General features: G+C 44.0%; 1 protein-coding gene across 1 annotated transcript; it reads left to right on the plus strand.

Moving 5' to 3' along the window:
* Window positions 1-25: 25 nt before the first annotated feature.
* On the plus strand, window positions 26-24,138 carry WDR4 (WD repeat domain 4). Its single transcript, XM_050332114.1, has 11 exons — window positions 26-225; window positions 1,489-1,551; window positions 2,432-2,578; window positions 4,777-4,933; window positions 5,312-5,424; window positions 7,318-7,378; window positions 8,667-8,765; window positions 13,927-13,991; window positions 15,413-15,596; window positions 16,480-16,549; window positions 19,589-24,138. The coding sequence occupies exons 1-11, from the start codon at window positions 26-28 to the stop codon at window positions 19,768-19,770; spliced, it is 1,341 nt and encodes a 446-aa protein (XP_050188071.1). The 3' UTR covers window positions 19,771-24,138.
* The last annotated feature ends 1,499 nt before the right edge of the window (window positions 24,139-25,637 follow it).

Genomic DNA, 25,637 nt, shown 5'->3' on the forward strand with positions numbered 1-25,637 from the left:
GCGCACGCGGCGGCGGCGCGGGCGCATGGCGGGCGCTGAGGGAGGAGGAGGAGAAGGAGCCGCCGGCCATGGAGGCACCGACGGAGGCTCCGATGGAAACGCCCGCGATGGAGGCACCGCCGGCGGCCGCAGCCCCGCGGCCCGCCCGGCCCTGGCGCTCCGCGGGGCCGCGATGGTGGCCAGCGGCGGGGGGCGGCTGCTGGCGGCGCGGCGCGGGGAGCACGGGTCAGTGCGGGGCGGGTTTGGCGGCGGGGCCTGTCCGGCCGTGCGTGTGCCCTGCTCTGGGAGGGGAAGGGAGAGCTCCGGGGCCGCTACCCGCGCTGCTTTCTTTGTGGCTTTCCCGCTCTCCTTGTCGGCGTTTTCTGCTGCCGCGACCTGGCTTTTAAACTTTTTTACACTCTCACGGTTTTCCTCCACCAGATGCCGGTCACTGCTGTGCGAGCGGCTCTGTGTAACATATTGATTACGTATGTGTTACCTACATGCATGTATGTATGCACACATATAAATGTGTATGTTTATGTATGTGTACATATATACACATATATAACATATAGGTGTATACATATATACACATATATGTATCATATACGTATATGCACATAACATAGATTATATATATAGTGATAAATGTGTAGAATATACGTAGCAGAACATGCGATAATATACAATTATATAATATATATACACATATAATGTATATCAATGTGTGTGTGTATATATCTATATTTATATATATGAGAGAATATGCTGAGTTGGAAGGCACCCACAAGAACATCCAGTTGAGCTCATGGCCATTCACGGGACCATCCCCAAGAGTCACATATAAAATATGAATATAAAAGATATATAAAATATAAACTGCGTATTTCATGTCTGTGAGTAAGATGCACATAAACATCTCCAAGGTGAGTGTCAGAGTTTGGTGCCAGGCTCTTTTCGGTGGTGCCAGCGACAGCACGAGGAGCAGCGGCCATAAAATAAAACACAAGAAGTTCTGTTTCAACATCAGGACGAGCTTCTTTACACTGAGGGTGGCAGAGCACTGGGACAGATGCCCAGGGAGGGCATGGAGTCTCCCTCTCTGGAGACATCCCAAACCCACCTGGACGAGTTCCTGTGTTACCTGCTCCAGGTGACCCTGCCTTGGACTGGGTGATCTCCAAAGGTCCCCTCCGACCCTGGCAATTCTGTGATCCTGTGACTGGGTGAATGCTGCTGACAGATGTGTCAGACACAAGTGAAATATATGTGAAATGCAGGGTTACTTTGCCAGCAGACGATGATTTCTTTTTTGGCATCTGTGTGCAATACAGGCTTTTAAGCTTTGACCAAATCTGTAGCCCTGTGGGAGCCCCCTTGGGGGGGGGGGTCAGCTGTGCAAGTAACCGTGAAATAAGAGCACCTTCCAAAAGAGTTGCCACCCTTCGTAGTTAAGCTCATGGCTGTTCTGGTCCCAGTGGGTTTACTCTCGTTTTCTCCTCGCAGTGGTGAGAGTCTCTTCGTGTACGACTGTGCCAGCGCGGAGAAGAAGACCTCGGGAGATAATGGGTGAGGAAATCTGCTCTGGCAGTCTCGGTGTTCCTGGAGGGGCCATCTCCTCATGAGGTGGTGGAAGCAATCAGAGAGTCACAGGGCAACTCCTTGAGCAGGTGATGGGTTGGTTTTGCTAACCCTGATGGATTTGTAGGCGTGCTTTTCTTTGTTTCATTCCAGAGGGGACACTGTATTCCTTTTTCAGGGAAACACCAGTAGTACAGGGAAGCTCTGGATGCCCCATCCCTGGAAGTGTTCAAGGCCAGGCTGGATGGGGCTCTGAGCACCCTGGTCTAATGAAAAGTTTCCCTGCCCAAATGGCAGGGGACTTGGAATGAGATAATCTTCAAGGTCCCTTCCAACCCAAACCATTCTGTGATTCTGTAGTAAATGAATCTCAGTAACTGTTCTCATTCAAGACATTCATGTAAAAATGCTGCATTTTTCATTAAACCATCTAAGACAGACCACCCCCCCGCCCCAAACAGTTACATAACTTCTTCAGGTCCATTCTCTAAGTCATGAGAGTTCAAAACTGAAAAGGTATTTCTAGTTTAGATTCAACTGCTGGACATGATTTTACCTGTTTACCTGTTTTAGCAGTTTTACTGATTTCACCCAACTTTGAATCAAGCTCTGATAGCACAAACCCTAGCATGGTTTGTTTGTTTGTTTAAGCAGGTATTCATGCAAGGCTTAGACTTTGTATCAGTCTTCTTTTCCTTGGCTTTTTTTCTTTGTATTAATGTTCAAATTGGCTGAGCCTTTTAAGCATAAATAAAACTTCTTAGGGTTTTGCTTCGAAGGCTTCACGAGCCTTCGTGGTGGTGTAGGAACAACCTTCTCAAGGACTTTGGTGTCTCTTGTTGTGAACTGTTCCCCTTCTCTCTATTAGGCAGGATGGAAAAGCAACAGATAAAGGAACTGACGACATCCTGGCTTTTGCCTTCTCCCCATCAGGGGATTATTTTGCCTTGACAGATGACAACAAACGTCTGATCCTGTTCCAGACAAAGCCTTCCTGGGAATGTGTTAGCGTCAGGTAAGGCAGCGGGATGTTGCACGTCACTTTGTTACGGAGTTAAGGCTGGTTGATTCAGGGTTCTAAAACAGGAGTACTTGGGATGTTGATATTTGTTATCACTCAGCCTTTTTTTTTTTTTTTCTTTTTTTTAATTCCCTTGCTCAAAAGAATTTAATGTTTTTGGGTGTTCAGAGATTTTTGTCAAGAAATGATGCGTGATCAGCCCCACACCAAGAGTGGGATTGCAGATATTTATATCACTGGCCAAGGAAGGATAATCTCTTTTCTTATTCCGAAAGACAGTATTTGTATCTTTAAGAACTGAAACTTTACCCACTCCTAGTCAACACTTAAGATTGGGGTCTGTAATAGTGATACTGAGCAGTTCAGTGAGTTCATTGTCTGTTTTGGGGAGTTTGTGACTGTTTTTTTAAAGCACATCTTTAGAGGTGCTGCAGCTGTTTCCCTTCTGTGCATTCCTCTGGAGGAAACAGCCTGCAGCTGTCCACCAGAGGTCCTCCAGTTACAAGTTTTCTGCTGCTGCTTGTGACAATTGTCTGTAAAAGAAAAAAAAAAAAGACCACGAAGGGCTTTCTGAGAAAGTAGCTGAGGATGTGACAACTCTGCCTTTGGTGGTCTCTGACAAACGTGAGGCCCTGGTTGCAAACCAGAATGGAATGTCTGTAGCTTGGCTGTGTGTGTAGGGTACAGGATGGACCTTTGGTGGGTTAAACAGTGAATCACGGCACGAAGCTGTGTCAGGGAGGTTCAGGTTGGATATTAGGAAAAGGTTCTTCCCCCAGAGGGTGGTTGGGCACTGGAGCAGGATCCCCAGGGCCGTGGTCGCAGCGCCAAGCCTGGCAGAGTTCAAGGTGCAGGGTCAGGAGCAGGACTTTGATGATCCTTGTGGGTCCCATCCAGCTCAGGATATTCTGTGACAAAGCCAGAAATTGCAAATTCCGTTCGTTCTGTGTTCTGCCTTCCCTGCTGCCCTGCCTTGTGTGTCATGCCTGTCACGTGCCCTTGGATAATTGTTTGGTGGTTTCGTTTCTGCTGAAAGGTCAACTAGGACCACAGCTGGATTTTTTTGGGAACGTCATTACCTCCTGTTAGGAAACTGGGAAACAAGCTAAAGACTCTCTGCATGGATAAAGGAATGCCAAAATTGAGCTCTGTAACTTCCATCTGTGTTTTGTGGCATGCTGTATAAGCTTCACGTGGTGCTGCCTTTGGTAGTCAGCTCATTTCAGACAAAGGGGGAACTTTTGAATCTTTGTGCTTAAGATCCCAGGTAGAACAGTGACTTTGGAGCAAGGCTTATTCTTGTTGGCAAGGTAACCTGTTTTGGAACTGTGTTGCCTGAGCCTGCAGTGTGGTACTAGGCAGTCTTGTCCTCTGCTATTCCCACTGTTGTGGTGTTCCTTTAAACAGCCCCTAAAAATGATTAGAATTTCTGTCTTCCTACCTGAAGTGTAGTATATTGGGTTCTTTTGCTTCCAGGTGGTCACTGAATTTCAGAGTGGGTGAATATAAATGTCCATTCCACATGGTCCTTGGTGTCCACAGTCCTGTGTTAGCAAACAGGACATAAGTTTTGTGGCATGTGTGGTCCTTTATCTGAGCAGTTGTAAGGAAACTGTTACCTGCTCCACTGGCAACTGGAACTTTAAGATGCTGGCAGATGATGAGTTCAAGCTCAGGGCTTTGCCTGGACAAGGTACCCTGAGACTGTGACTCTAAATCAGGATGTGAGGAAGGGCTTCTTTTCACAGCACAAAATGGCAACTGGAAAAGTGGTTTGTACGCAGTTTTTAAACGTGTTGCTCCAAAGGACAGATCCTACCTTGTCTTTTCTACGTGTTGAACTTGTATTTTTATTATGGAGAGTGCAAGAAAGATCCCTGGCCTTCCTTAGAGTCCTGGCATGCTGCCTGGGCCAAGTGCTCAGTTGAGTAAGTACCAAAGCAGAATGCAGTCATGCAGCTTTTAATGACCTCCTTTTTTTTAATCCCCCAGGTGTTTGTTATTACATAGTTCAGACATTTACTAGTTCTCAAAAGTGCTGTTTCAGCCCCATAATGTTATTCTCATTGCTGCAGTTTCAAGAATGTTGCAGTTGAGAGCTTTTTTTTTGTCCAGTGTCTTGGTGTGCTTGACTTTCAGACTTGCAGAGTCTGTCCTGCAGAGCTGTTCAAGCTGTGCCGTTTTTCTTTCAGGTTTGTGAACAGGAGGTGCACAGCCCTGGTTATTACAGCTGCAGAGGATAAGATTTTCGTTGCAGACAAGTCTGGTGATGTCTATTCTTACTCAATAACAGAACCTCAGGCAGATGGAAAGCTCGAGCTGGGTCATGTGTCTCTGCTGTTGGATGTGGTAAGTGTTGTTTATCTGCTGTACAAACCTGCATTCCTGCTTGGTTATCTGGTCTTGGAATGTTGAAAAAGACTTAATAATGGAATATATATGGGAATTCACCCAGTTTGTCCTATCAGTTGAGCTGATCAGTGGGATTTCCACCTGTACAGTGGCTTTCACTGGACTTGGAAGTCAACATCACTTGTCTTAGTGAGGGAGAAAATTACTGTCACAAAGATTTATGCTTAAGTTGTCGGGGGAAAAGAGGGGCTTAGTGTTTGCACCTGCCTTTTGGAGTGAGGAGATACAGATAGTTGACTGCTTTTCTATTTTCCTAGTTAAGGAGAATTACAAGCATCGAACTACTGGGCACTAAAACTCTCCCTTTACCAACAGGCCCTGAGTCCTGATGACCAGCACATCCTCTCTGCAGACAGAGATGAGAAGATCAGAGTCAGCTTGACAAAGGCTCCTTACTGTATTGTATCCTACTGTATGGGACACAGAGAGTGAGTTCATTGTGGGCAAAACTCATTGTGTGCAGCCCTTCCCTGCACATCCACCCTCAGCCACCCTCAGTGGAATGAAATTGTCTCCTCAAGGCAAATTAAACAACAGCCTGGTCTCTGATAGACTCATAGAATGCGTCTGGGTTGGAAGGGACCTTTAAAAGTGATCTAATCCAATCCCCCTGCAATGAACAGGGACATCTTCAACTAGATCAGAGCCCTGTCCAACCTGGCCTGGAGTATTTCCAGGGATGGGGCATCCACCTCCTTTCTGGGCAGCCTGTTCCAGTGTTTCACCACCCTTATTGTAAAAAAAATTTATTTCTTGTGTCTAGTCTGAATGTAGGCTCTTGGTTTAAAGCCAGTATCTTTGTCAGCAAACCCTTCTAAAAAACTCTGTCCCCATCTTTTTTATAATCCCCATTTAGGTACTAGAAGGCTGGAGTGAGGTGTCCCCAGAGCCTTCTCTTCTTCAGGCTGAACAACCCTGAATTCCCTCAGCCTGTCTTCAGAGCAGAGGTGCTCCAGCCCATTGGTCATTTTGGTGGCCTCCTCTGGACCTGTTCCAACAGGTCCATGTCTTTCTTGGAGCTGGGGACTCCAGAGCTGGTCACAGCACTCCTTTGGGATCTCACCAGAGTAGAGTAGAGGAGCAGAACCCTGCTGGCCACAAGAGGCTCCAGAGCCTGGAGATTGTTAGTTCAGGATGGAGCCTACCTTAGTCTTAAAAACAAAAGTCTTAGGAAGTCTTTGTGGTCTGAGAATATGGTGATTAATTTAATGACATCTCAGTGCAGAGCTCAGACTTGGAGGTTGTGCCTGGACAGTAGACTGTGGTGTGCTGGAGATGGAAATACGATCCCATTAAATATATTAAAGGAAGGGAGCCTACAAGAAAGATGGAGAGAGACTATTTATGAGCCTGGAGTGACATAACAAGGGGAACTGGCTTCAAAATCAAAGAGTAAGTTTAGATATTAGGAAGAAGTTCTTCACTGTGAGGGTGGTGAGGCCCTGGCACAGGTTGCTCAAGGAGGTTATGGATGTCCCATCCTTGGAAGTGTTCAAAGCTTAAGTTGGATGGGGCTCTGAGCAACCTGGTCTAGGGGAAGAGGTCCCTGCCCGTGATTGAAATGGCAAATAAGCTTTTAATTCTTCTCTCTTTTACATTTTGCTGCTTAAAACGTCTATCAGTTGAGGTATTTTCAAATTCTTTTAACTCTACCTTCCAACTCTATATGGTTTTGTGAGCTTTTGGAGTTTTCTTGTTGTTAGGGTTCTTGAGTAGGGTAGGTATGACAGGGACCAAATCTCTTCTATTTTTTTACTCCATGGCCTCAAAATTGTGCCTGTTTTCAAAAGCAGGGCTGTTCCACTGCTCAGGTCTCTGTGCTTTAGGTTGCTGAGCTCTAAGATAATAATGATCTCCAAAAGTTCAGGTCCTCAGTACTCACCGAAGACAAATCATGGTAGGCACAGCAGTATTAAAAACCATCACTGGTGTGTTTTAAAAGAATCTGTTGGTTAATGTTTTTAATGTGTATCATGAACTGAGGGCAACAATGCTACCTGGGTACATCTGTCTACGCTGGTATTTTTTGATCTAAATGCCGATGTTCTCAGCTGGGAGGAAGTCGGTAGAATTCCCTGAGTGCAGAGGAAATATATTTCTTTATTAAATGAAAATCAGTAGCTTGTGTAGTGCATATACACTATAGTAAGTACCTTAGACCTATTTTTTTCTTCCTCCTCATTATATTGATGTGGAAAGTCTGTTTGTTTATTTTAAGGTTCTCTTTAAAATTGGTGGTTTGTTTTTTTTTTCTTACTTTGTGTGTTTAAAGACCAGAGTGTCCTGCAAGAGAGTTCAGCTTTTGACTGCTTTCCCTTTAGGTTTGTAAGCAAAATACTTGTAATACCCAACTGTCCTGATCTGCTGTTGTCAGCCTCTGGGGTATGTATTGCAATTTCTTTGAAAAAAAGTGTTTTGTTTGTTTGTTTTTTTTAACTTCAGACTAGTGGTTTGGCCAAGTTCCTTGGGATATTTGGAATAATCTTTCCTAGTTTACAGCACAACCTTCTTCCTCTTCTTCCCTCCTTTTCTTAGATTTCTGCTCAGTGTTCAGCCACTCTGTTGGTAGATCATGTAAGAGCCTTTTACTGTGCTTATAGTAAAAGCCATCTCTGGGGTAGCAAAATCAAAGTCCTGAGTATTTCTGCAACATGAATGCTTGATTTGGAGCACAGACAGACTTCAATCATTGGGCAATTGAACAGCTTTGAATCAAATGGGTCTTGTGCCAGCCTGCCATGATGATGATTGTCTTGAGGAGGAACAACTTAAAATCACAGATTATTATTTTTTAGAGGTTTTAAGATGAGGAAATTGTCCTCTCTGCACTCTCCCAGTGCTTTCCCACATGTGACTCCCTCTGAATTATCTTCATGTCAGTATGTCCTCATCCAGAGCTCGTTGTGTAGAGGTTGCAGTGCAGTCTTGCACAGTGCTTGGGTGAGGACTGAGGAAGGGAATATTCCCTCCTTTCCCTCCCCAGCCCTTTTCCTAAATTGATGGCACCCTGCTGCCGTGCCAGACTTGTACAGAGCAAGTAGATGGTGTTGATCTAAAAGAAACAATATTCTGTGTTTCCCAGACTACCAAAACTACATAGGAAAAAACATTTTTTTCTCTGAAGATGTGAAGATCATAATAATTCTTAGCATTTGCTTCCCTAAGGCTCTTGTCCCTCTAATTATTTAAGCAGCTCTGGTGTTAGTGCTGTGCACGGCTGTATTTCATTGTTAGCAAATGCCCTTTGATGACTCTGTATTTCCAGAGAGGTGTTTAGCTTCTCTCCAGGAGGTTACTGAATCAAATGAGAATTTGGGTGATAACAAGAGCAGGGGGCAGAGAAGGGCAGCCTGTAAGAATTGCCATTAAAATGCTGAGCACATGTGTTACTGTGCTGTTGGAGACAGACTTGAAATGCACTCCTCCAGCTACCCAATTTCCACTTCAAAAGGGGAATTAAAATTAGCATGATTGAATAATTTAGAATGGAGGGGAAAATTATGTTAATTAAAATGCTCTATCTGCAATTTGAGGTCTTAACTAAGTGACTATTTAGCAGCTTCTGTGGGGAGCTCTTCAGGGAAATCGGGTTTAGCTGAAGGCCATGAGCGGCCTCTCTTTGCCTGAGGTGCTGTTAGTAATAGACTTGTGTCCACTTCCATCTGTCCAGGACTCGACTCTGAGGCTCTGGAAGTATAAAAGTGGAGAAGAAGTGCACTGCTGTCAGCTGAGCAGCATCTGTGGGCCCGAGGCAGCCAAAACTGACCAGGTAATTTTGTTAAAAGTGTCTCCCTTCTGTCAGTGAGTTTAGAACTTACATGAGACCTAAAAACTGTTACAGTAGCCTGGGATTTGGAGAAAGGAAGAAAGTCCCTGAAATCCATTCCTGTGTCTTGTGTGCATTTGTAAAAAGTACCAAGCAGTGACCAGAAGTAATTCTCCCCAAATACAAGTTCTGCACGGTGGATGAAGCCTTCACTTGAATTTTTTTCCAAAAACACAGGTGCCATAGTCTCTTAGCCAGGCAGTATCTTGTGACAGTGGAAAGATCTAAACATTCACCCATTTTTTGAAATGTTTAGAATTTTGAGTGTTAAAGATGGAATTTTTCTGAGCAAAAAGAGCAGCTTTGTAATATTTGTAACCAGTGACCTGCAGTACTGCCCTGTGGAGTCAACACTGCACTTGTTCCTTTCGGTTGTTCTGCAGCTGAAGAGTGTCCAAAATTAAAATCTATGTGTCTTATGTGAAAACTGAATACCCCAGGAGCTCTCCTGAGCTTCCAACCTGTACTTGAGTGGGCTCACACACATTTGGGGTGCTGCTGTGATCTGAGGTGTTACTCTGATGTGAGCAGTCGTTCTGGTAGTGTTTGGTCTGTGGTTTTGTTCTTTCTTGTGCTGTGATGTGTCAATAAGACCTGTTAGCAGTGAAACAGCACCAGTCCCTGTCCCTGCTGCATGGATGGTGTTAACCAGCTACTGATCTGTTGGGTTGTTCAGGAGTTACCACCCGTCCTTCTGGGTGTGATTTCCATGGGAATGTCTAAAATCACTTCTTTCTCTGAAGACCAGAGCTGTTTCCCAGGGGTTAGGTAATGGGAAACCTGTATCCATGCATGACTTTTGAGACAGATCCACTGTATCCAAGCTGAAATTGAATTAACAAGTTCTGTCTGCCCTCCCTTGTGTTGTGTTGCAGTTTTGGTAGTCAAAGGATGTTGTTCTTGGCCTCTCCACGCAGTTTTGGGAGCCACTTGGATCACAGCTTTCAAAGCTGAGATATTGGAAATCTTGGTTTTGGCCCAGAGTTCTTGGTGGCAGGGATTTTGGGTGGTATCTGTATGGACAATTCAACCTGCTTCTGAAGTTGAAAGTGTATTTTAAAACACACCTGAGCCAGATACCTGTCATGCACATTCACAAGGTCTCTGGCTCATTCCAGCTTGATGTTGGTGCCTGAAATATTTGAAGAAGCTATTCCTGGTTTGTTTTTTTTCCCAAGTAAAAAACAGAGGTTACAAAATTAGGTGACAAACCCATCTAATTGGTATCCACTGATAGTCTGGGTGCAGCAGGATTTGAGTGAGGAAGGGACAGCTGAGTTTGAGACAAACCTACAGGTACATGCCTTCTGGAAATAAGTGGCTTGGGGAGTAGCTGATGAGAGTGCTTTGTTGAAACAATGCGGTTTGGTAGTCATGCAATCCTTGTCTGCAGCAATGCTGCAAGGTATTCCTTTTGGAGGGACTAATGGTTTTATTTTAAAATATTTTGCCTGCTAGGCTTATAGGATCACTGAGGACTAGTAAGCAACTAGCTGTGAAGTGGAGAATCCAGTGATTAATTTTAAAAATGCTGCTTGTAGTTTAGTCTGGGTTAGCATTTAGGAAGATGGCTTACATGTAAATTAACAGGGCTTGATCTCACACTGAATCTTAACTTCACTGCTTACAATTTTACTGAAATAATACTAAGCTATGTAATGAGCTTTAAATGTATCATATAAACTAACATGTCAAAAAACTCATTGCTGCAGGCAGGAATTGATTTAAGAATATTTTTTGGCTCTTTCAGAATGTTTTTGAAGGCTCTTGAATGCAGTTTGATAATACTTGCCTTGTCTCCTAACACACCTGATAAAGTCCCTTCCATGGGATACTCTTTATGCTGATGTCTCAGGAGAAATTTGGGGTGCTCTGTGCTTGAGGAGCCTCTGTAGAGCTTCTTTACCTCAGTGTAAGTAAGCAAAGACAGAAAGGGAAAGCCCACAAACTGTGAGGTAATAAATATAACACAGCAGTCAGTTAATAAACCCCATTCCTGCGGTGTTTTGCAGTTGTTCCATCCACTGCCTTGTGTCTCCTGAGGGTGGTTTTGGAAGCCTCAGGCTGTCCTGTTTCCTGAATCTGTGAAATCTTGCTGACTGCCCACCCTTACAGGTGTTTTAGAGGGAAAGGACACTTGTGTTTTGATGGCATTGCAGTGCTAGAAATGCCAGAGGTGACTTCTGGTGACAGGATTTAGTCATGCTGTGCATCCAGGTGTATCACAGATCATCTTCACAACCTAGTGAGACATTTACAGTCTGAATTTAAGGGAACAATCTCTCGAGTCAGCACTTTACAGGTTGTAACTAGCACATTGTCTGCAACCAAAGATCAGGTGGGGATAGAAGTGCTTTTTCCTCCATTGTTATAGTTCATTTTTACCATTAATAAACAGCATGAGTGCATCTGAAGCTTTGAGACACAGCTTGAAGCCCAATAAGAATGGAATCATCAGTAATGATGGGTCATGTGAGCACAAAAATGTGGGCTTATTTTGCTTGGCAGATGATGAATATGTGTCTGTTTTGGGAATGTAGGAGTGTTTTGAGCAGTGCAGCGTTGCTTTCAGCTGATGGGTTGCAGATCCTCGGTTCGTTTTCCCACTAGAATGGGAGTAATTCTCTAATTCCATAGTGCTGTATAAATATTTTCCCTGCTTCAGAGCTTTCACCTCATCTGATCCTCTTGACAGCAGAAGCTGGTTTAAAGTCCAGAACGTGAATTGCTCAACTCTACCCCAATGCACCAGTGCAGTAATTTCTTACGGGGTCACCTCGTCTCACAGATGACATCAAAAGATAATTTTAAGGTGTTGGCAGGCTGATAACAGTATTGTATAAACCCTGGTTAGTTCAGAGACTATCAAGTGAACATCTGTTTATCACAGACTGTTCTTTTAGCTCTTCCTTAACTGATTTCATAAGCTTGTCCTTGACCAAGATACTACTGTAGGTCTTGCATTTCCTTTGCTGATTGTTAACTTACCCACACATGGGAAGGAAAGAGCTTGGGAAGAAGTTGCATTTTCTTGTCTCTTTCCAGCTGTGAGTAAAACTTGGTTCGAAGCAAAAATCATCCTCCTCCTCCGTCCCCCAGTGAGGATGGGGGGAAAGCTGCTGCCTAACTGAGGTTCACAGAACCCTTTGTCTCTCTAACAAAGCACTTGGCTGTGTAGGTGGGCACTTTCCTGCGTGTTTGTCAGGCAACTGGTAGAAAGGTAGAGCTTTATTATTAGGAATAAATACCACAGGCTTCACCTTTTTTAATATATATATATATCTCTTGGCTTCTTCCCTCAAGTGTCTAAAGAACCCACTGGTGGTTTACAATAAATAGGAGCTGTCAGTTCTACTCCAGAGCTGTGGTGTAAATGGCTTCATACTGCAGAAAGTACATTTAGACTTATTAGCTACAGAGAACCTCTCTGGTTCAGCCCACTCATCCTACCAGGTATTTGGAACAAAAAGCATCTTTTATGTCTGTGTGAAACAGGGGCCTGGGTCCCAATGCTGAATGTGGACTAACAACTTTGTGTTTCTGCAGAGTAGCAAGAGATTAGTCCCATCTGTTCCCAGGAGCCCTGAAACACATCAGTCCTTTTGATAATGGTTTTTATAAAGTGCTCCTCTTCTGTCCAAGCAGGCAATTGAGCATGTGAGGGAAAAGTGTGTGCCTGCTCTCCTTGCTTCCCTCCCATGAGGTTGCAGCACACAGTGGATCTTTTCTTCTCATTTGCTGGAGATGCAACGTGGAACCCTGGTTTTCATCTGTATTTATACCATTAATTCACTTTCTTTCCCACAGCTGGTTTATCTTTTAGTAGTCGCACCGTGTACTGTTGACAAAAGAGTTGTCTTCTGCTATTAAACCTCAAGACATGAGTATTTGGAAGCTGTACAGCTTGCTTTGCTTCCTTACACTGGTAGGAAAATTCCCAAACAAGCACCCTGACAATGCCTGTACATCAGCTGGTAGCTCCAAGGCTAAAATCCCGTGGTTACTCCCAAATTCAGCTTCACTTAGTGAACCAGAGGTTCTGTCTACTGACCAGTGTCGTGTTAGGGAAAGAGGTGGGGGTGAAATGAAAGAAGACTTGAGGATGCATCAGAATCCTGCCAGCAGAGTGTCGAGAAGATGGATTTTCCCTGCCCTAAAGCAAAACTCACTGCTTCTCCAGTAGTAAGGTTTTAGTCATCAGAAGTGCTGGTCTTGTCACTGCTTGTAAAATGCTCTTGAGAGCCAGCCTTCTGCTGTTGCAGTTTTGGCTTTCAGGTTACATAACAGATACTTATGAGAAAGGCACCCCCAGGACATCATCTTGCAGGTTCTCTGCTCCTCTCAAGTTCTTACTTCCCACTCAAGGAGCCGCAAATCAGTTGTTACATATTTCAAGTAGTATGGTTTGTGCTGCAAAGGTGTTTCTCTGCTTCTCTCCCAGACAAAACTGTGTAACTTCTAAATTAGGAGTGTGATGTGGGTTTTTTTTTGTTGTTGCTGTGTTGATTTTGGGGCTTTTTTAAAGGGAAAATGGCCTCAGGCAGTCGTTCCTTGTTCTTCAGAACACATTTTCTGTGGAGCAGTGTGGCTTCACCCAGACACAGGTTGAAAACAGCACAGCAGGGATTATCATTAGGGATATTAGCTATGCATCACTGTCTTTGTTTTTTAACAAACATAACAGCAGCTAATAGCCTGTGTTTGTAATATCTGAGCTGCTGGTGTGATATTCTGGCTGAGCAGGCTTAATGTCGACATTTTTGCCATTAGCATTTGTCATTTGACAGCATTGCAGGAGAGAATGTTTGAAGGTGGTGTACTTTTCCTTCATCTGTTAGTTTGTCTGTCAAGAGTAGTTCACTCAAACCTTTACATTGGATCTCTGGAGAGCGTGGAAGGGAGAAGTGTGGAAAACTTTATAAACCAGGCAAACACTGCTACAAAAATAAACCGGGCTGCAGTTTGAAGGTAATTATGTTGCTTAACTTGCTGTAAATTAAGACATCTGCTCAATTTTAAAGGCTGAGACGTGAAATGGAACCTGAATTTTCTGCCCATAAATGGTCTTAACTTACAAGGATGTTTCTTTTTCTATTCCTAATAGAAGTACACCGTGTCAAGAATAACCTACTGCTGTCAAGGTGGTTATGTTGCCATTCTGTGTGACAGGTAAGAATAAAGGGAATAATGCCCCAAATCCTCACTGCTCCTGCAAAGGCAAGAGCAGCTTTCCCTGCTGGCTCTTCCAGCGTTCCCCCAGCCTGCAGTACTTGGTTCTGTGGACCTCCAAATGTCCCAGGAATGCCTGTGGCCTCACAGGGAGCCTCTGAGTCCTTGCTGTGCTTGGTCTGAGCACAGAGGTGAGTGAAAGGGTTACCCAGATTGGTTCAGTTTGGCAGATTTTGTGATGCTTTCCCCTCACAGGAGGAAACACGAGGCTTGGATGTACCAGAGCCCTGTTCTCTCCAAATTGCTGTGCCTGACCCACGTGGTTTGGGTCCTGTTTTGTTCAGGGTGCTGTGGCTATGGAGCAGCCAAACTTCTGTTTACCTGTAAATGGGTTCAGCCCTTCTGTTTAAAACTGTAGAGAGGCTGCATTGACTTTTGGGTTGGAGTGTGTGTGTCTGTGTGAGGAGAGCGTGCTCAGGAGCTGAGGGGCCTGAGCACTCGGGAGCCATTCAGGTGCATCTGCTGGGGCAGTGTCTTGTGGGGGTGGACAAGCCTCTTTGCACATCACCTTAAGTCTACTAAGGAAGCTGTTCTTCCTGACAAAGGCTTGCCAGTGGGAAAGGGAGAGATTGCCAGACTGCCTGTACAGTGAAAGAGGCAGTTTGTCCCCTCAGTGGACCTGCTCTTTGCCAAAGTAAGGAGCCTTAGCATTACACCTTCTGCATGGACATCCACACTGACCCTGTCCCTTAGCCCAGGGCCCACACTGTGCTCTGCATCAGGCTTTTGTTTTCAGCTCCACAGCCCAGTGGTTTTAGACAGGGCTGTCACGGGGACCTGGTGGGCCACTCAGGGGGGAGCTCAGGTGTCCTGCCTGTCCAAGGGAGGTCAGGAATCTCTGCGCATGGAGACTGTGGTGGTTAGAGGAGAGAGTGCTGATGGGGGAGGTGGAAAAGAGAGCAGTGACAGAGTCCTGTTCTTCAGCTGTGTCAAGGTGTCCTCCCCTCCCTGGCATGTAATTCCTATCCTGTTTTATTTTGACTGGTGTTCAGCTACATATTCCTTCAAGCCCTGGAGGTCAGTGTGCCACGATGCAACAGTCCTTGTATAAATCCTTAGTAATCCTTATGAAATTCCCTTTAGTACCTTTTCTTTTAAGGAGAAGTCAGCACTGACTGCTTTTATTTTCACATAACACTTGAAAAGCCATTTGACATGTTGGGTATTTACAGCTTCTGACTCAGATCATGTAATCAAACTGCACTTGAAGTGCTAGAGTATTTTTTTTTTTTTTGGTGCAGTTCCTAATGACTTTGCTTTGGCTCTGTTTGGAATTAGAGTGGGTGTCTGTAGTTTGCTGTACAAGTGATGGGTGTAGGTGGATTTGGTGATGATGCTGATTAAGTTTTTCCTCTCAAAAGTATTCCCACAGTCTACGTCTTTCAGCTTGATGCCACTGCCCAGCAGCTCGTTTACAAGCAGCAAATCCCTTTGCAACATAAAGGCTGGGACATTGCATTTGGGGAAATGGGAGATCTGTGGATTTTGCAGGAGGACAAGGAAGCTCCTCTTCAGCTGTACAGAGCCTGTGATGGACAGTGGAAGGTACCTTTCTAATGCTGACATCCTAAATGTTTTGCGTTGTCTCGAGGCCACAACAAGAATGGAGTTAATTATGTTTCTTGAAAGCTGAAAGGCACCTTTCTCTATGTCTTGAGAAAGATAAAAGCCATAGATGCACATCTCATTCTGTTTCTCACCTGTGTTTAACTCAAAGGTGTCAGGAGCTTGTTATGAATACCAGTGTATCCTCCAGCAAAGGCAACATCTGGCACAGCAGGATCAAGCAGAGTGGTTGTCAACCATTTGCACTCAGTATTTTAAACTGTTTCCTGTGTTATAGAAGAAAAAAAAAAAGGAACCAAATCCCTTCTGTTTTGCTCAGGAATGCTTTTCACACAGCCTTCCTTGTGCCTGCCTCTGAGGGATCCTTTGGAGAACAAAGCATTCTGGGAGCATTAAGGGAATTATTATTTTTTTCTTCTCCACTGAGAACAGGGAATAAATTTTGAGGGATGTGCTATCAAGTTCTCTGTAACAGCCTATTAAACAACTGGAAACTCATTTGTTATGCTTGTGAGTGCCCAGCTAATTATGGTCTGGTTGTGAAGTGGTTTTAAATGAAACTTTTCAGTATGGTCTTTGACCTTACATGTTCTTGTGATACTCCTTTTCCTCACAGATCAGTAGCTGGGCATCCGTTTTCTTTTCATTTGAGCCCCAAAGCTTTCCCAGCAGAACATGAGATTCCAGTCTGGGTTTCAATACCAGTCCTGGGAAAAAGGAGCCCCAAAGAGATCATGGAGGATTTAACACTTGCTCTGCTTCACTATACCCTTCTGAGAACTGTTACATTTTTCACTGTGCTGTGAAACATGAAATTGTTTATTAATCCCAGAATATCATGCAGCATTCCTTCTTTTCCCAGGCTGTAACTGATGACAAGGAATTGCAGAAGATGTCAAAATATATTCAAGACAACTGGACAGTGTTTGAAGGTGAGAAATTTGGCCTGAAGGCCCAGGGAATGCAAATTTTGCAGCTAAAAACAAGACTTAGGAACAAGATTAGGGTTCAGGTCAGTTCAGATGTTTTCTCAATTTCATCACTCTGTCTGAAAAGGAAGGGAATGTAGATCACAAACTGTGTTCAGATTACTGTTATCAGAAAATGATGTGGGGATTTAGAGCTGAATTGCAGCATTAGAAGTGTTTTCCATAGACACCTTATCACAGGGATGTATCCAAACACACGGTGACAGAGCTGCTGGAGTGTGTCTTACTGCTGTGATGTCAGGTACTGTTGTTTGTCCTGTCTCTTGCCTGGGTGTGACACTTTATCAGAGGTAAAGTGGGGCCAGTTAGAATGGAATAACCATGGGAGGAGCAGCTTTGCTGTAAAAATGGGCCATTCAGGTCCACCTTGGCAAGGCAGAGTACGTGGAGCCTGCTGTGGCTGGAAGGTGTGACCCTGGATGATATCACAGATGACACTGATTGATACCAGGGCTGGCTCTTTTTGTTCTTGATTTCTGCCCCACTTCCAGTCCCTTGCAGAAAAAAATAATGCCTGGTTTACTAGTTTAGAAACACCCAATGCTTCTAGGATTTTTTTGTGTTTGAAAAACACCCAGCTTTACTTAGAAGCTGAAATAATGGCAGTGGTGGTGCAGGGTAGAGAAGGGTCGTGGTATATACTAAAGTCTCAATTATGTATTGAGACTTTATTGATTGAAATTTCTCCCCTGTTCTTTGCTGGGAGACTGAAAACCTTCCTTAAAGTGTTACAGTTCCCACCAGTCTTGTGATCTGTTCGTGGTGGCCACGTGTAAAGATGGAAGAGTTGCAGGAATGTGCAGTCTACTGTAAAAGTCTCCTTAACATCTAGTGTTGGTTTAGCGTGTAGCTGTCATTAAGTTGGTCATTAAGTTGTAATTAAGTTGGTGCAGTCTTTGAAATCTAACTCAGGTGCTTGCATGTAGATGTTGCAGGCTTAATAGTTACAGCCAGGCAGATAATTAGGAGTATGAGATCTGAGTGAAAATGAGCACAGAGAAGGAAAAAGAGCAGGCAGGGGAAGAGGTTCTGAGCGTAATTAGCCCGTGGAACAAATGACTGTGATAGGAGGTGCCCGGCTGCGTCTGCAGCTGAGAGAGGGAGGACGGCTCAGATGACAGGGTTCATTATTGCTAATTAGTAAGGGGAGGCTCACTTGATGAGCACTTATTCCAGTGCATAATTAGTGATTCAAAGGTAGTTACATCTCCTAAAAAAAAGCAATCATTACATTGTTTAAATCCAGTCTTACATTGCTTAAATCCAGTCTTAATGCCTGCATATTGTCCTTTTTTAACCTGGCTGAGGGTTCTGTAGGATTTAAGACACATCAGTCAGTCTAGAAGTATCACAGAATCACAGAATGCTTTGGGTTGGAAGGGACCTTAGAGATCATCTCGTTCCAACCCCCGTGCTGTGAGCAGGGACACCTCCCACTATCCCGAGTTCCTCCAAGCCCTGTCCAACCCAGCCTTGAACACTTCCAGGGATGGTGCAGCCACAGCTTTCTCTGGGAAACCTGGGCCAGGGCCTCACCACCTTCATAGTAAGCAATTTGTTTCCTAATGCCTAATCTAAACCTACTCTCAGTTTGAAGCCATTTCCCTTCAGTTCACACCGAACAGTTTGACGTTTGTGTTATAACAGGAAAAGGTAGAGTGAGATTTAGTGCAGACTGATCGGGTGGAGGGTTAGCAAGGATATTCAAGCTGACAGCACACCATTTCTCCCAGGGCAAAAGGCCAATAAAGACATTACTGTGTGAGTGCAACACCTCTGAAAGTAAAAGCATGTGCTTTGCTGAGAACCAGCAAGGGAAAGTTGCTTTGTTTGTCTACCAAGAAACAGGGGGATGCTGTATGTACATTACTGTAGCTTCAGGACCAAACCCTAGCAAATACTGTGTTTCCCTGCATTTCTCCTTTAAGATCATGAACTTTGGTACTGGGAAGGAGTAGGAATACGAAGAGAACAGGAGGTAACTGGCTTTTTTTTAGAAATGTGGACATAGGCAGCTAGTCTTGTCCTGTATTCTCTGCAGAAGCAATCTGATTGGGGATATTTGGATAGCAGTTAGTTCCCTGTTAAATTTGTCTAAATCTACAGCCTTGGGATGGTGTGAGGAATATTACACTGAATTCACAGAAGGTGTAACAAAATCACTGGAGTGAAGGCTCAGAAATATGTATGTGCTGTAGGACATAACTACCTAAAGTCTACTCCGTTGGGCTTCTTAAAAGTTAATCCTCTAGGGGAAAAGTAGCTGAGCACAGTTAGGTAGCAACAGCCTTTCTAGTGCTTAGGTCTTGGGGGACAACTCCAGTGGGACATTGGGACAGCAGTTATTTCTAAAACAGAAGCCTTGAAGTCTCCAAGTGTCCAGCATGTGAGGAGAGCTGCATCCCCTCTTTGCTTCCACATCAGGTGCTTTCTTCTCTTACGAATTTCTTAGCCTAAAAATAGAGGTTGTGCCTGGTTGTGTGAATGCTGGACAGATGCTTGCCAACACAAACCAGGCTTACACAGTGTAAATATTGATATTTAATCACAGAGTGGTTTGAGTTGGAAGGGGCATTAAAGATGATCTCATTCCAACCCCCCTGCCATGGGCAGGGACACCTTCCACTAGGCCAGGTTGCTCCAACCCCTGTCCAACCTGGCCTTGGGCACTTCCAGGGATGGGGCAGCCACAGCTTCTCTGGGCAACCTGTTCCAATATCTCACCACCCTCACAGGGAGGAATCTAAATCCACCCTTCTTCAACCTAAGGCCATTCCCCCTTGTCCTATCACTACATTCCCTTGTGGAAAGTCCTTCTCCAACCTTCTTGTAAGCCCCCTGTAGGTACTGGAAAGCTGACAAAGTGGGTAGGACCACAGGAAATGAGTTGAAGTGCCACTTATCCAGAGCTACAGTACAGGAAGTACTTGATGAGACTGCTAAGGGAATTAACACTTGTGTTTTTTCTTTGCCCAACTGCAGGTTTTGTGGGCGCAGGAAGCTACTACAGACACCTCTACAAGGCCTCATTTGATAACATGGATGAATATCTACAGAGGAAGGAGGAGAGGCTACAGCAGCAGAAAAAGAAAAGGCAGAATCTGCAGTGTGGTTCCAATGGACAGACAAAAAAAAAGCTGAAGGCTGAAGAGTCTTCGCTATGACTGTTGCTAACCTTGTACCTTTTGCCTCGATGACAGGAGGTGATCCAACTGCAGACTTTTTATATGTAAAATGGATTCTGGAAGACTGGTTTAAACTTTTATTCAGGTTTTCAGGTAGGCTGATATGGCGATATCCTGCTTGCAGCACATAATGCATTTGCAATATGCCTAAGCTTTAGCAGTGTTAGTGGTTCAATCCTGGGAATCTCTGATGCATGATATATGAATATTGGAGAGGGTATTTTCCTTGAAACAGGATCTTCTTTTTGCCTACTGTGTTCAGGCTTTCTTCTTCAGGTGGAAACACACCTGATGTGATTTTCGTTTGGTTTGGTTCTGGGTTTTTTTAAACTTTCTAAAAGTTCTCTTAGTTAATGTATCTAACTTAGTGTACCTGGCTATGGGAAAGGGAATGTAGCAAAGTTCTTGATGTATATGAGAAGTTTTAGCTGAGAATTTCCCTTTGTCTTCCCTTCATGGTTTATATGGTTGGGATTCTACCTAGTTTCTAATCCATTGCTTCTCACTTGTGAAATATTTCCATAGGAAGAAGTGCAAAAGTTGATTTTGTATCTACAAAGTAAAAGTAAAATGTGTCAGTCAAATTTTGTTGTATTGGAAGACCCTTCTCTTGCAGTAGGATCCTGCTGTGTCTGTGAAAATCATTTGAGAGGCCTGTGAGCCAAACCTGGAGTGCATCCTACTTTCTTCAGCAAGAACTCTTCCATGTTGCAGCCAGCCAAGAAATACATCTTTATGAAAAGTTATCAGCCAGAGCCTTTAGGGGATCACTTGTTGCTTCATCACGGGGCAGAAGATGCGTTCACCCACCAGCTGGTATCATGTCCTGTATGGACTATAATGTGCTTTACACAACCAGGTGTAGAAATGTGTACAGTCCATCAAAGGCATTCAGAATGAGCCTATGAACCATGAGTAGTTCTGTAGGTCTCTTTATGCAGCTGTCCCCTCTGGAGTATCTGGACATTTAAACTTTTTGCACTCGAATTCCAGCTACACTAATGTTTGAGACACTTTGAGACGTGGCTTGTTTTGAGATTATCAGGTGTGAAGCAGAACTTGCTGTTTATGTCTGCTCAAATCCAGCCTTGCCCTTGCTGTGTGTCCCAGAGGCCACAAGTCTTCCGTGCTGTTGGATGTCACGTGGATTTTCACATTCCTTCTGGTTGGAAGTGCCCCTGCAAGCATGTCAGGTGCATTAGTGCAGAGCCAGTCCTTCACCTCCGAGGTGTGATTTCTTTTTGTGACTCCCTTTAAGTGGAGAACATTCTGCCTTGGCAAAGGTCTCTTTGGACAGAAACTGCAGTGTCAAGAGCGGTGTTGTCTGTTCTGGTTAAAAGTCACAATTCTGGCAGAAACTGCCCTGGCAAGAGTAAAATGTGAAGTAGTTTCTGTTACAAGCAGTTACATAAGAATGCATGTCCACAAAGATTATGGTCTAGTGTAGCAATTCAGCTCCTCTGTCCAATATCCACATACCAGGGGTCTGAAGCATCTTGTTTGGGAATCTCAAAAGCAATTGAGTGCTCTGCATAATGCTGGTAGTTTGCCTAAATCCTGTTCTGATGAGGAGCTAGGATTAAAAACCCTGTAATTCCAGAATGGTATGGGGTGAAAACCTTCTGGATTGTATCTGGAACAGTAAATACAGGGGGTACAACACTGGTGACAAGTATTTTTCCTAGTCCTCAAGAAGGGATGAGAAATTGCCCTCTGAAGTGCTTGATACTGGGTAGGAATGGTGGCTTGGAGACTGAAACCCCTGCTCTATGATAGTGGTTATAAAGTTAAAGCTTTATAGCTCTTTTATTTATCTACCTTATTTGAGAGAAGCTCTGGGGAAAGCAGCTGGGGAATCAATTAAAGAAACTTCGTGATTTTTTGGGAGAAGAGTTTGCTGTTGTGCAGGTTCAGTACAACCATGCCCGAAATGGGCCAGTACTCACACAGGACAGGACAGGAGGAAACGGTTCTGACTGGATTTTTTGCTAGCAGTGATAAAGGAATGAATCTTTACCCCTCATGAAGCCTGCTGATGCGATGCCAACTGCAGCGTTTTTGAACAAATTTGGATCTGCAGCAGGAGGCTGTTCTGGATGACTTCTGCATGTCACCAAGTATGCTGGTTTTGGGGTGGTGGTGTGAGCTAAAGGCAGGGCTTTTTGGTGTCAACAAACCATTATTTTAGTCAAGTGTTCTGAGACTTCGTGTGGGCTGGTCCCAAGGATTGCTCTGATGCTCTGACCGGAGCATGGGATAGATGCAGGGATCACAGAGTGCTTTGGGTTGGAAAGGACCTTAAAGATCATCCAGTTCCAACCCCCTGCCTTGGGCAGGGCACCTCCCACTGTCCCAGATTGCTCCAAGCCCTGTCCAGCCTGGCCTTGGACACTTCCAGGGCATGGACACACTTCCAGGGATGCTGGAAGCTGTGAGCAGGCAGGGCTGACATGGCAAGTCACCTCTTCTCTGTGACATTCCTGCTCACCAGAGGTTTTTGCCCAATCCTGCCTTGTGTTTGATGCTGAGTGTTAGGAGTCCATGTGCGTAAACAAAACCACTTACTCATAGAGGAGGAACATTTTCTGAGGACAACACAGGTGACTGTTTTCAGTGGGTTGATGACAGATCCTGTGTGGGGTTTCGGTGAGAACATCAATATTGTTGCACTTCTGAGGGATCAGAGACTGACATGGCAGTTCCTATCCCTGAGTGATACTTCTCCTCAGCCACTTTCTCAGCACAAGGGTAGACCTTGACAGTGATCCTTACCCTGCCTGCTGTCCTGGAAGAAACCCAAAATTTCTTCCAGTGCTTGAACTCATGACAGACCATGGTGTGTGGGAGTGACAGGAGATGTGATATCTGGCAGATGGTTCAGGCCTTTTGGGTCTTTTTTTCCTGCAAGTTTTCCTTGCCTTTCCTATTTCATTTCATGTCTCCTCTTCTGCACACAACAGGTCCTGAGCTTCAGTGGTGAGACCATCTGTGTGTCTGTGGATTGCTTTGAAAGGGGTCTGTGAAAAGTGATCAGAGAAAGGAAACCTGCTGGAAGGTCTAAATCCTTCTTTTAGACGTTTTCCAGTGTGCCTTGGTTGGAAAACACCCGCAAATCATTAAAAGGGAGTGAATACCACTGCTGCAGAGGGAGACGACACTCCTCTCCCTGGTATTTGAGCTATTTCTTTCTTGTGGTTAAACCTGATGTCACTTGCTTGTGTTTATTTTCTGAACTTGAACCAAAGCCTGTATCTGTGCCTGGCAAAAAAGGGGATGGGTCAAGGAGGGTGTAGTTTTATGGCAGAACTGGAAGCTCTCAAACCATTGCAGGGGATATTTGTGGGCTGTGGGAGTTCACCCCAGACTGCACTGGAGCTTTTTGTGGTGGTTGTCCAACTCCCCTGCTTCTGTCCTGAGCACTGACAATCCAAGGAACTTTTAAAAATGCAGGTAGGGAAAAAGTTGAAACAATAATGTGCTTCTTTGCCTCGGCATTTTAAACCAAAACATAAGCTATCTTACTCCCATTGCTGGGATTTCACCAAAACCCCCTTCAGGAACACATTGTTGAACAGAGTGTGACCTTTCATCTGTTGTAACAGGAAGGAATCCTAACCAAATGCAGCCCAGCAGTAATGCTTTAGAACATTTCTTATATTTTTAACAAAACTTTGAAAGCAAATTTATTGTATAAACAAAAAAAAAATCTGTAAACAAAAATGTTCCTTTCCTTTGGGGGGGATAAAAAAAAGTCAATACAATGTAGTTTATTTTTCTTCAGGCTAATAAAAACTTGCTGCCAATTTCAATATACTCCAAAATCTACTTCAGCTTTCTTTGCTGAACTGCTTTGTATAAAGTGCTTTGTGTTTGACACAGCTCACAGCATCAGCAATGCAATTCTTTCAATACTGTATTTTTTCCCCCCTTTCCTTTACCATTAGTAGAGATAATTTACATAGGCAAGAGGTGGATGTTCTGATGTGCATAACCTGAACATCCAGGAGTGGCTGCCCCTGGTTTCCTGATCAATACTTACAGCCTTGAGTTTTAACAACTTTTGGTAAGTTTATTAGAGCCGGTGCCCATTGGATATGGGAGTTAATTACTGCTGGTTGGTTGATTCAGCTCTTAATTCAAACAGCACATTATAGCCAATATTATTAACTCCAGAAAATCAGCACCAAGCAAATACTAGTCATATATATTTATATATATATTTATATTTATATAAATATAAAAGTATATATGTAAGAAACCCCACACCAGAGAGAAAACCCCAACCATTCATAGGACACCCAAACTGCTTCCTAACACAAAATAAAGAGATCCTCGCCCTGTGTTGTATCTTGTCATCCTTTGGCTTTAAGTTCCCTTGTTCATGGGAAGAGAACAATACTGCACTCTTGACCTCTGTGGGAGAAAGGGACAACCTCAATCCTGCACAATGGCCAGGGAGCAGCACATGCTTCGTGTTAAAGACAAGTACAGTGTAAACAAGCAGCTGTTGCTGTTAATCCTCTCTGAAGTGGCTGCTGGAGGAAGGCAGTCATGAAACACAGTATTCAGTGCGAAAACACAATTAAAGCATCCATTTTGGCATCCCATCTGTGCAGGTTTTCAGGCGTGGAGCTTGATTCACCGCCTTTACAGCTGTGCTGCAACCCACCAGGGCTTTGTGCTTTTAAATAAGAACTGTGTTACTATGTTTTCTCATCAGCACGTTGTCAAGATGGCAGCATCCCATATAAATTCCAGTTAGTTTTCTGCAATGCTGGCTGTCTTGGATTCCTCCATTGGCTTTTTCCCTTTGTAGCTGCAGTATTTCATGTAGCAGTCCTTCCTTTGCTTTCTAATACTTCAAAGCTCAAGAAAGGCAGGGTGTGACACACCAGTTACATTAAATTAAAAGTAACATTACTCATCCTTTTTCCCTTATTTCCTCGCCTGTGGAAGGATTCATGTTGTTGTCTCTATGCATTTGGGTTTACCCAAAGCAATAACTCATCGTCTCATCTAAGGCAAACAGCAGTCAGCAAATAAACCAGCCATTAGAAAGTGAAAGCTTCATCTTCAAGGAAATAATGATGGTATTAATTAGTCACTGTCTTTAAGATTTGCATGTACTTCTTTCCTGGAATACTTTGCCAAGAAATTCTGTTTTTGTAAACAAGGCAGAACCGTTTTGTGCCAGGCAGCTTCTAGGAAGAACAGTGCAAATCAACCAGTACTGCTCAGTTTTCCTGAAATCTCTGATGAGAGTTTTATTTAGAGAGGAAAGCAGCTTCTATCTGCTTGTTTTCACACAGAGACATAGGGACTTTGGTCGTTATGTCATAAGATTGGATGTTAAGCCTTTTCCCTTCCTTGCCACTGCCTTTATTAAAAACAAACAAACAAAAAAATCTCTGCAAAAGCCAAAAGCAACCAAACAAAAACCCCACGGCCAAATTAGAACAAAAAACCCCAGTGCTCCTCAGCTCAACTTAAAGGTTTCAAATTTTTTGTCAAAAGTAGTCATATCAAATCAGGTTCTGTCCCTTCTTTACTCTCCATGGTGCAGCCCAGGAGGAAGTTGCAGCCATTCTTTGTTTTGATTTGGTTTTGTAACTCAGAATAGGCACAATCCACACTAAAAAGAAAAAAAAAAGAGGAAAATCCTTTTGTTTCACCTTGGCAGCTGGAGATCCCCCTGAGCAGCCACAGCACTCAGGTGGTCAGGTGTAGCAGCTCCATTTGGATGTGTCAGGCACCAGCATGGAAAAGCTGCTGCTGCACTTTCATTTCCTCTAAAAAAGCAGTGGGTATGGTTAGGAAGATGCTGGAAATGGGCTGAATAAATCAAA

The sequence above is a fragment of the Myiozetetes cayanensis genome, unplaced genomic scaffold (genome assembly GCF_022539395.1).
Source record: "Myiozetetes cayanensis isolate MyiCay16 unplaced genomic scaffold, myiCay2020 scf5-8, whole genome shotgun sequence".
Lineage (NCBI taxonomy): Eukaryota > Metazoa > Chordata > Aves > Passeriformes > Tyrannidae > Myiozetetes > Myiozetetes cayanensis.